The following is an 11,725-nucleotide window of genomic DNA, read 5'->3' as shown; positions in this document are numbered from 1 at the left end:
GCATAAATTTTCTTCATGATTTGCAGATGACATATTGTAAAAAAAAAAAAAAAAAAAAAAGGACGAAAAGTTGATGTGTAAAATGCATTTCCGCTAGTAACGTAATTTTGAGGCAAACAATCGAAACAAGCCAAACGATATGTAGACACTATGAATTTTAGGCTTACAACAGATAAACGCCCATAAACTTTGTATTATACCTTGAAATAAATTTGACCCGCAGAATATGACACATAGCTGTCAATAGGTGTTTGGGTGAATAAAAGGTAATAAATAGTGTTTTGCGTAAGGCGGAATTCAAAGTAAATCCAAATTTAACCAAGCGTAGGTGAAAACGACCAAAACTAACAGCATTTCTCTCCGTTTTCACACTTGTGTAGCCATAGTCTCTAGATTTTCTGGCACATTTATAATTATAACTGAAATACTGATAATGGCGATCGCATGCTTTCACTTTATGCTCCGGAAATAACAAAGTCATCTTATATGAATTGTATGACAGATACGCTGTACCAAATTTGTGACGAATTCTTTTCAAATGAAGTAATTCTCTGAAAAAAATAATTCTTTAATGCAATGCTTGGGCGACGTATTAATCACTGATTTACACAAATTACTGTTATTACGTAAAAATACGAATAAGGGCGAGTAAGACTCGCTTATCCAAGGTTCCGCATCGTTTTATGTTCATCGATAGTTTACCCATCCTGTAAATCGAGAATTTTGACGATTTTTCCTGTCATCTATACCGGTACTGACAAGATATCAAAATATGTGACATAAATGGCCGTTTCTTTTGGTTGCATTGACTTAGAAGCTTAAAGAGTTTACAGCGCCAAAGGATCATAGACTTTAGTATGTGAAAAAATTTCAACTTTATACGTCCACCTTTTGCTGAGAACGAGCATCCTTAACAGACAGACAGATGGACAATAAATGGCATAAAGTTGCTCTTCTCTGTGATATAATTACAAATTAACAATCATCGGATCTTTTCCTTTACTTTTACTTTGATAACTCGCTTTTCCTCAGATTATGTTTTTCTAGGTAAGGGGGAAGTTACCACACGGAATTTGTTGAGAGAGTTTGCGAGTATCAAAATATGTGACATAAAAGACTGTAGCTTTTAATTGCAATGACTTAGAAGCTTCAATTTTTTGCAGCACCAAGGGACCGCCCATGAACCATGGACCTTGCCGTTGGTGGGGAGGCTTGCGTGCCTCAGCGATACAGATAGCCGTACCGTAGGTGCAACCACAACGGAGGGGTATCTGTTGAGAGGCCAGACAAACGTGTGGTTCCTGAAGAGGGGCAGCAGCCTTTACAGTAGTTGCAAGGGCAACAGTCTGGATGATTGACTGATCTGGCCTTGTAACAATAACTGAAACGGCCTTGCCGTGCCGGTACTGCGAACGGCTGAAAGCAAGGGGAAACTACAGCCGTAATTTTTCCCGAGGGCATGCAGCTTTACTGTATGATTACATGATGATGGCGTCCTCTTGGGGAAAATATTCCGGAGGTAAAATAGTCCCCTGTTCGGATCTCCGGGCGGGGACTACTCAAGAGGATGTCGTTATCAGGAGAAAGAAAACTGGTGTTCTACGGATCGGAGCGTGGAATGTCAGATCCCTTAATCGGGAAGGTAGGTTAGAAAATTTAAAAAGGGAAATGGATAGGTTGAAGTTAGATATTGTGGGAATTAGTGAAGTTCGGTGGCACGAGGAACAAGACTTCTGGTCAGGTGACTACAGGGTTATAAACACAAAATCAAATAGGGGTAATGCAGGAGTAGGTTTACTAATGAATAGGAAAATAGGAATGCGGGTAAGCTACTACAAACAGCATAGTGAACGCATTATTGTGGCCAAGATAGATACGAAGCCCACACCTACTACAGTAGTACAAGTTTATATGCCAACTAGCTCTGCAGATGACGAAGAAATTGAAGAAATGTATGATGAAATAAAAGAAATTATTCAGATTGTGAAGGGAGACGAAAATTTAATAGTCATGGGTGACTGGAATTCGAGTGTAGGAAAAGGGAGAGAAGGAAACATAGTAGGTGAATATGGATTGGGGGACAGAAATGAAAGAGGAAGCCGCCTGGTAGAATTTTGCACAGAGCACAACATAATCATAACTAACACTTGGTTTAAGAATCATGAAAGAAGGTTGTATACATGGAAGAACCCTGGAGATACTAAAAGGTATCAGATAGATTATATAATGGTAAGACAGAGATTTAGGAACCAGGTTTTAAATTGTAAGACATTTCCAGGGGCAGATGTGGACTCTGACCACAATCTGTTGGTTATGACCGGTAGATTAAAACTGAAGAAACTGCAAAAAGGTGGGAATTTAAGGAGATGGGACCTGGATAAACTGAAAGAACCAGAGGTTGTACAGAGATTCAGGGAGAGCATAAGGGAGCAATTGACAGGAATGGGGGAAATAAATACAGTAGAAGAAGAATGGGTAGCTTTGAGGGATGAAGTAGTGAAGGCAGCAGAGGATCAAGTAGGTAAAAAGACGAGGGCTAGTAGAAATCCTTGGGTAACAGAAGAAATATTGAATTTAATTGATGAAAGGAGAAAATATAAAAATGCAGTAAGTGAAACAGGCAAAAAGGAATACAAACGTCTCAAAAATGAGATCGACAGGAAGTGCAAAATGGCTAAGCAGGGATGGCTAGAGGACAAATGTAAGGATGTAAAGGCCTATCTCACTAGGGGTAAGATAGATACCGCCTACAGGAAAATTAAAGAGACCTTTGGAGATAAGAGAACGACTTGTATGAATATCAAGAGCTCAGATGGAAACCCAGTTCTAAGCAAAGAAGGGAAAGCAGAAAGGTGGAAGGAGTATACAGAGGGTCTATACAAGGGCGATGTACTTGAGGACAATATTATGGAAATGGAAGAGGATGTAGATGAAGATGAAATGGGAGATATGATACTGCGTGAAGAGTTTGACAGTGCACTGAAAGACCTGAGTCGAAACAAAGCCCCCGGAGTAGACAATATTCCATTGGAACTACTGACGGCCGTGGGAGAGCCAGTCCTGACAAAACTCTACCATCTGGTGAGGAAGATGTATGAGACAGGCGAAATACCCTCAGACTTCAAGAAGAATATAATAATTCCAATCCCAAAGAAAGCAGGTGTTGACAGATGTGAAAATTACCGAACTATCAGCTTAATAAGTCACAGCTGCAAAATACTAACACGAATTCTTTACAGACGAATGGAAAAACTAGTAGAAGCCAACCTCGGGGAAGATCAGTTTGGATTCCGTAGGAACACTGGAACACGTGAGGCAATACTGACCTTACGACTTATCTTAGAAGAAAGATTAAGGAAAGGCAAACCTACGTTTCTAGCATTTGTAGACTTAGAGAAAGCTTTTGACAATGTTGACTGGAATACTCTCTTTCAAATTCTAAAGGTGGCAGGGGTAAAATACAGGGAGCGAAAGGCTATTTACAATTTGTACAGAAACCAGATGGCAGTTATAAGAGTCGAGGGACATGAAAGGGAAGCAGTGGTTGGGAAGGGAGTAAGGCAGGGTTGTAGCCTCTCCCCGATGTTGTTCAATCTGTATATTGAGCAAGCAGTAAAGGAAACAAAAGAAAAATTCGGAGTAGGTATTAAAATTCATGGAGAAGAAATAAAAACTTTGAGGTTCGCCGATGACATTGTAATTCTGTCCGAGACAGCAAAGGACTTGGAAGAGCAGTTGAATGGAATGGACAGTGTCTTGAAAGGAGGATATAAGATGAACATCAACAAAAGCAAAACAAGGATAATGGAATGTAGCCTAATTAAGTCGGGTGATGCTGAGGGAATTAGATTAGGAAATGAGGCACTTAAAGTAGTAAAGGAGTTTTGCTATTTGGGGAGCAAAATAACTGATGATGGTCGAAGTAGAGAGGATATAAAATGTAGGCTGGCAATGGCAAGGAAAGCGTTTCTGAAGAAGAGAAATTTGTTAACATCCAGTATTGATTTAAGTGTCAGGAAGTCATTTCTGAAAGTATTCGTATGGAGTGTAGCCATGTATGGAAGTGAAACATGGACGATAAATAGTTTGGACAAGAAGAGAATAGAAGCTTTCGAAATGTGGTGCTACAGAAGAATGCTGAAGATTAGATGGGTAGATCACATAACTAATGAGGAAGTATTGAATAGGATTGGGGAGAAGAGAAGTTTGTGGCACAACTTGATCAGAAGAAGGGATCGGTTGGTAGGACATGTTCTGAGGCATCAAGGGATCACCAATTTAGTATTGGAGGGCAGCGTGGAGGGTAAAAATCGTAGAGGGAGACCAAGAGATGAATACACTAAGCAGATTCAGAAGGATGTAGGTTGCAGTAGGTACTGGGAGATGAAAAAGCTTGCACAGGATAGAGTAGCATGGAGAGCTGCATCAAACCAGTCTCTGGACTGAAGACCACAACAACAACAACAAGGGACCGCCGACCACAGTATGTGACATAAATTCATTCGTCTATCCATTCCTGAGGAAAAGCGGTCTTAAATAGTCCGACTAAGTTACAGAACCCTGAAAACAATTTGTTTCAATATCCTAAGCATCTATGCCATATTGAAACTGATGGTAAGGGCAAGTTACTTTTGTGAGGAATGGTGGGGTGAGAAAATATCTGTGGTCAAGGACTATCTTAAAAAAGGGTGGACAACGGACGGTCCGCTTGAGGCACCTGGTCCGCGATTGATTTCAATATGGCCAGCGGAACGAATTATTGGGAAAGAGAGTGCTACATCGCAGAATTTTGCAATAGAAGGCTTTAAGACGTCGTAAGGAAGGAAACAATGTTCATTGCACATAGATAAAGGTAAACATTTGAACATAGCGTGGACATGAAATGAATGCGCTCTGTGGAAGGCATCACTTGTGGGCATGACGTGTCAGGAAGGAGGTGCCATGATGGCTCCCTGATGGTGGGGGCGGGGGTGTTTTGCGTCCTACATATACATCTGCATCTACATCTACGTGATTACTCTGCTATTCACAATAAAGTGCCTGGCAGAGTGTTCAATAAACCACCTTCAAGCTGTCTCTCTACCGTTCCACTCTCGAACGGCACGTGGGAAAACGAGCACTTAAATTTTTCTGTGCGAGCCGTGATTTCTCTTATTTTATCGTGATGATCATTCCTCCCTATGTAGGTGGGTGCCAACAGAATGTTTTCGCAATCGGAGTAGAAAACTGGTGATTGAAGTCTCATGAGAAGATCCCGTCGCAACGAAAAACGCCTTTGTTTTAATGATATCCACTCCAATTCACGAGTTATGTCTGTGACACTGTCTCCCCAACTTCGCGATAATACAAAACGAGCTGCCCTTCTTTGTACTTTTTCGTTGTCGTCCGTCAGTCCCACCTGATGCGGGTCCCACACCGCACAGCAGTACTCCAAAATAGGGCGGACAAGCGTGGTGTAAGCAGTCTCTTTAGTAAACCTGTTGCACCTTCTAAGTGTTTTGCCAATGAATCGCAGTCTTTGGTTTGCTCTACCCACAATATTATCTATGTGATCGTTCCAATTTAGATTATTTGTAATTGTAATCCCTAAGTACTTAGTTGAATTTACAGTCTTCAGATTTGTGTGACTTATCGCGTAACGTTGGACGGGGTGTGGAGGTTGCTATAGGGGCGTGTTTGGGGTGGGGTGGGGATTGGGGTGCGCCCAGCAAGCAATTGGGGTCGTTGGTTGCTGGTGCCGCTCTGAGATGAATGGAGAGAAACAGGATTCGCGATAATTTATCATTAATTGTATTAATACTGAGACCATCAGCTTACAGGTCAATGGCTGTGGTGCTGCTATGGTGAAAATTTATAAAAAGCAGTGATTTAGCACATTTCGCCTGTAGGAGAAATGCGCTTACTCCGTGACATATAGCTACTTCGCGGTCACGGGATCACTTACGTAAAAAATTAACAATCAACGGGGACTCTATCAACAGACGCTAGCTTGATTATGTATACGATCCTGATGTCTGTTGTTGGACTCCAGTTGTAAAATGGATTGGAACTGAAGTGTCTGACGAGTATAGAAAAAGCTAAAAAGAAGCAATTAGTGTAAGTTTCAGCACGAATATACTAATACGAGGCGTGTTTTTTAAATAAGTACCGTTTCGAAATTTAGAAAAAGACGTGCTAAGATATCTCAATAATTTTATATTTAGATGAAAGCTTGTGCCTTAATCTACACACTGACGCCATTTCAGTCTGCTTCTTCCTTGTTTACGTTGTGTACTGAGTGTTTAAGATGCCTCCGGTAATCGTGAGTCCCGCCGACTGTGAAGTACGGGCTGTTATAAGATTTCTTAGTGCTAAAGGCCTAAAAGCGATCGATATTCATCGTGAGATCTGTGCAGTTTACGGAGAAAACATTATGAGTGATGGGATGGTAAGAAACTGGGTGAGATCATTTAAAGATGGCCGCTCAAATGTGCATGATGAACAACGGAGTGGGCGTCCTTTGGTCGTTAATGAAAGTTTGGTGCAGGAAGTGGACAATAAGGAGAGAGAAAACAGACGCTTTACGATTTCCTCCTTGCGGGATGACTTTCCTAATGTTTCTCGTAGTGTTTTGTATGGCACTGTGACCGAGCACTTGAATTACCGAAAATTGCGCGCACGTTGGGTAGGGAAAATGTTGACGGATGTGCACAAAACCAAACGTTTAGACAGTGCATTGACTTTCCTTGAGCGGTACCAGAACGACGGTGATGATTTCTTAAGCCAAATTGTTCCGGGCGATGAAACATGGGTGTCGTACGTCACACCAGAATCAAACCAACAGTCCATGGAAGTTGAGCAAGGGCATCGTTTTGCTGCAAGACAATGCCCGTCCGCATGTGGCGAATCAGACTGAAGTTCTCATCACATCTTTTCGATGGGAAACTCTAGAACATCCTGCGTACAGCCGCGATGTTGCGCCTAGTGACTACCATCTGTTCCTGCACTTGAAGAAACGCCTGGGCGGTCAGCGTCTTCAAGACGTTGACGATGTCAAAACAGTGGTGATGCAGTGGTTAACAAGTCAGGCGGCAGACTTCTATGAGGAGGGAATTCAAAACTGGTACAACATTATGACAAGCGCCTCAATATTGACGGAAATTATGTATAAAAGTAGATTAAGGTACAGGCTTTCATGTAAAAATAAAATTATTGAGATATTTTAGCACGTCTTTCGTTAATTTCAAAACGGTACTTACTTAAAAAACACGCCTCGTATGTTAAACGGTAATTCTACAAGTCTTAATTATTTTCAGCAGGTTAATTTGTGGAAAGTGAATTTGTGCCAGGCTTCTGTATAGGAACTTCGAACATTTGGTTAGTGATATTTGCTGGTGAATCTGCAAGCATGGCTCAACGAAATTCAGAAAGTGTTTTACTGCAATGAGGACAATTCTGCTTTACATGTGCGCATTATATGACCAAATGCGAACAGAACTACATCGAATCAGCATCCGAGGATTCTTTATAAGTTCCTATTTAAAAACAGTTACTTCTTCATTACGAGCTCGACCAGTTTCCATAGCTGCAGTTTCACTGTTACTGGCAAGTTACAATTTCGTTTCAAAACACTGTATCACTTGGTTTCAACGAAGACATAACGATTAATGCTTATGTTCTGCGAGACTTTGACGCTATAATACAGAACCATTCAGTCTTGCTACGTTAGTCTGGACTTTGATATACAGGATATAAAATCCCGTCTGAGGCCTGCGATCATTTTTATGTTAATAATTGGCAACCAATGCTGTACAACCGCAATAAAGTCATGGGATGTTCAATTGACTCTTTTATTAGAACATGTTACGCGTTTTGGGATTACACCCATCTTCAGACATTACAAACTTCAACTCCTTCCTAAACAACTAGGCGTACAGTCTTGACAACTCAAAGGAAGTGTCTAATAACATATGACTGCGACACAGGCAGTCTTGAAGCCGAGCGTGTACTGGACTTTGGATAATTAACGAGAATAATTTCACTTAGTTACGAGATTGATTTTTATGAGTGTAGAAGTAGCAGGAACAAGACATCGCAGGACATTACAATTACACAGCTTTAGTAATCTAAAATTTAATTATTTCAATCAATCGTTCAGTGTACCCTGAATGTATCACATACATTACATACATACAAACGCCTATACAAGCTAGGATGACACTTTAAGAGGAATTCAAGACAGAAAAAAGAAGGAGATTTCACGGATGCTATAGTTCTTACTACCTGCCCTAAGACCACTGCTGTCGCGTCACGTGTCTAGGCGACTTGCGAGCTTAAGAGAGTATATGAATCAGGCCTGCGTTCACCAATGCCTGCCCATGTGTCATCTGAGGTATAAGTTGTCTAAATATCGAAAAGAAAATGAAGGTGAAATACGTGTCAGTCAGGATCCAAATGTGCTAGTGATTATACTAACCTGAAAATCATACAAACGGACTTGCGAACCGTCCTCATCGGTGCGGAACATCATGTTGTTTTTGTGCAGGTCTCCATGGAGCATGACCTTGAAGTCGACGGCACAGTACTTCACCCTCAGTACAGGTGTCTGCAGCAGGACCCTCGCGCAGGCGCGCAGTTTGTCCGTATACTTGCGGAACCACGGATTCTCGTCCAAGATTCGCAGGTCCTCCTTAAAGGCAGCCTCGTCTTCATCGAGACGCTGGAGCACAAATTCGTTGAATACGAGTGACTGGTGAAAGACTTTTGTCGAGTACCGCTCGTGACTGAGGAGGCAAACAGAGGCGGCGTGCATGCGGGCCACGGCCCTGATGGCGGTGGTGCAAGCGGCCAGGTCCAGGTTGTCTCCCTGCGGCCAAGGCCGGAAGCCTGTGGCGGACAGGTCCTCCAGCACCATGAACACCAGCGGTTCCGATCCTTGCAGGTACAGTTTCGGCGCCAGTGGCTGAAACTTTCGCCCTTCGACCTCCTTCAGAGCGGAGTGCAACGAAGGCAGAAAGTGGCTGTAAGCTATCGCCTCCTTATCGTACACTCCAAACGCTGTCACATCGCGTGCGACACCCGTCGGTTTCAGAGCAGCCTTCACAAAGAGCGACGTCTCCCGAGCAGCTCCGCTACCACCAGTTGATCGCGCGACCACCCGAAGGGTCTCACTGAGGTAGCCGCCGCCTGCTGTATGTACAGAAATCAGCTCCACACTGGATGCGTCGATGGTAGGATCGTCGTTCTTCAGAGCCCTCCCAATGAAATCCCTGTCCAGCCACGATGGTGTACATTCGTCGTCACTGGGATTTTTCTCCACGCTCTCCATGCTGGTTGAACTGCTTGGACCTAGAAACGAAGAAAATATTATTGTTAGTAAGCGAAGACGTACAATGATCAGCCATAACATTTTGACCACCGACCTACTATTGATACATCGTCTAGGCGATAGCAACATCACCTGGTGAGGAATGACTGTTAATCAGAAACACGCACGGTGCATGCAGTATTAGTGACTGCTCTGTCGGTGTGTGGAATGGGGAAGCCGCGCAATGTATCTGAGTTTGACCGAGGGCAGGTTGTGATGGCTCAGAAGCTCGGCGCGAGCATTTCGGAAACTGCACGACTTGTTGGGTGGTCGAGGAGTGCTTAGGCGAGTGTCTTCAACTCGTGGTGAAATCAAGGAGAAACCACGTCCAGACGTCGTGGGGTTCAGTGACCACCCCTTAGTACAGATATCGGACCTCGTAGGCTAGGCGGATGGGTAGAACAGGACAGGCGACGAACTGTCGCTGAACTAACATCAGACTTTAATGCTGGGCAGAGTACAAGTGTGTATGAACAGGCACTGCACTGAACAATCCAAAGATTGGCTTCTGCAGTCGACGATCCACGCGTGTGCCAACGTTAACACCATTACATCGGAACTAAGACTGAAATGTGCAAACGACCGTCGGCACTGGAAGTCGGAGCAATGGCAGAGCGTTGCATGGTCTGATGAATCCCGATACCTTCCTCATCATGCCGATGGGAGGGCACGAATCCGTCGTCTTGCAGAAGAACAGCTCCTTGAAACCTATATTGCGGGATGGAGAGAAGCTGGCGGTGGCTCCATTCTGCTCTGGAGGACATTCGCGTGGGCATCCATTGGTCCAGTGGAGCTCGCGCTAGGCACCGTGATGGCTAAAGAGTATCGTACACTGTTTGCAGATCACGTACACCTTTTCATGACGATCATGTTTACCGAGGGGAGTGGTATTTTTCAACAAGATAATCGCCATGTCACAAGGCCAGCAGTGTGATGGAGTGGTTTGAGGAACACAGTGAAGAGTTCCAGTGATGTACTGGCCCCCTAACTCACCACATCTGAACCATCTCGAACGCATCCCTGACGTGATTGAACGTGGCTTCAGAGCTTATTGCCATCCTGTCCGGAATTTACGTCAATTAGGTGAGTTGTGTGTGCAGTTGTGGTGCCAATTGCCTCCGGCGACCTACCAAGGCCTCATTGCTTCTATGCCACAAAACGTCGCCACTGTTACGCGTGCCGAAGGTGGACATACCTGCTATTAGGTAGGTGATCAGCGTACAGCATACGATAACGGCGGTACTAGAGCTAGAGGCAAGTGATTCCAGTGGTATGTTGGAAAAAATTTTATTACCAGTGTTTGGTAGGGATGGCGGTTACCGCTGAAACAACCGGCTTTCAGATATACCGGTTTTTCATCTCCAGTTTATCCTGTCTCTTAAAACGGCTGAAAATAAGCAGTTTCTGAAATGACTCACTTTCGGGCATTTTTGTTGCTATGATTTCCGGCAACAAACTTAGACATCAAACACAGACTGAAAAATTTTAAGACTCCCTCCTACATAGAATCAAAATGTCAAATAAATTAGGCAAATAAAACAAAAATTAGTCAGTCAGTCGTTTGCTGCTTTTCTCGAAAAATAATGAGGAGCAGATAAAGGCTTATTACATAGAGAGAGACAGCAGATCAGCTACTATCTGTCCTATTGTGAACAATGAACATATTTTGAAGTTTTTAATGTATCATTGTTTCCATAACATATTTTCCCTTTTGTTTTTTCTTAGGCATCACAAACAAATAATAACCTTTTGTGAAAAATAGGTTCTTTTTCTTTAATCATTTCTAGTTAAATATATGTATCTTTATATTTTAAGGATAATGTGAATACAATAGATTTTTTACTGGTAAAACCAAAAATGTTCTTTCAAAAACTTGAAGTGAACACTTTGCATATTACGCAAAATATAATATATATCTGTAATATTTAGCAAACTCATTATATGAGAGTAGTTAAAAGTTCAGTAATGAATTAATCGATTAGTCAACATTTACTGTCCAATTTATTCAAAAATTCTCGTTCTGTAATGCTTTGATCTGTAAGTTGACTCCTGTCATTCAATAACGATACTTATCTTTCAGAAACCACAGAACTTTCTGTGAAAATCTTTTTTAAAATAAATTTTATTTAAAAACCAAAAATTTTAGCACCACTGCCATGGTGTACTGACGTATCGGTTTCATATCTGGTTATCAGTAAGAAAACAAAAATACCTGTTATAGCAGAGACCAAACAAATATCGAAAAATAACGATTATTCAGAACTGAAGTACCGGTATTGGTTTTAAGCGTGCGGTTATTGCCGACCATTGTGTTTGGCAGACGGGGAAAGAGGCGATGTGGCGCGTATGGCCTGACAGATACTCTGCACAACACGGTCG

At 42.5% G+C, this 11,725-nt stretch overlaps 1 protein-coding gene across 1 annotated transcript; it reads right to left on the bottom strand.

Annotated features, from left to right (window-relative positions):
• Positions 1-8,422: 8,422 nt before the first annotated feature.
• LOC124775723 lies at positions 8,423-9,307 on the bottom strand. Its single transcript, XM_047250549.1, has one exon. It carries the CDS (start codon positions 9,305-9,307, stop codon positions 8,423-8,425), a length of 885 nt encoding a protein of 294 aa, XP_047106505.1.
• Positions 9,308-11,725: the final 2,418 nt, after the last annotated feature.

Source organism: Schistocerca piceifrons, chromosome 2 (assembly GCF_021461385.2).
Source record: "Schistocerca piceifrons isolate TAMUIC-IGC-003096 chromosome 2, iqSchPice1.1, whole genome shotgun sequence".
Classification (NCBI taxonomy): domain Eukaryota; kingdom Metazoa; phylum Arthropoda; class Insecta; order Orthoptera; family Acrididae; genus Schistocerca; species Schistocerca piceifrons.
The sequence above is the reverse complement of the archived record's forward strand: the minus strand, read 5'-3'. Positions and strand labels throughout refer to the sequence as shown.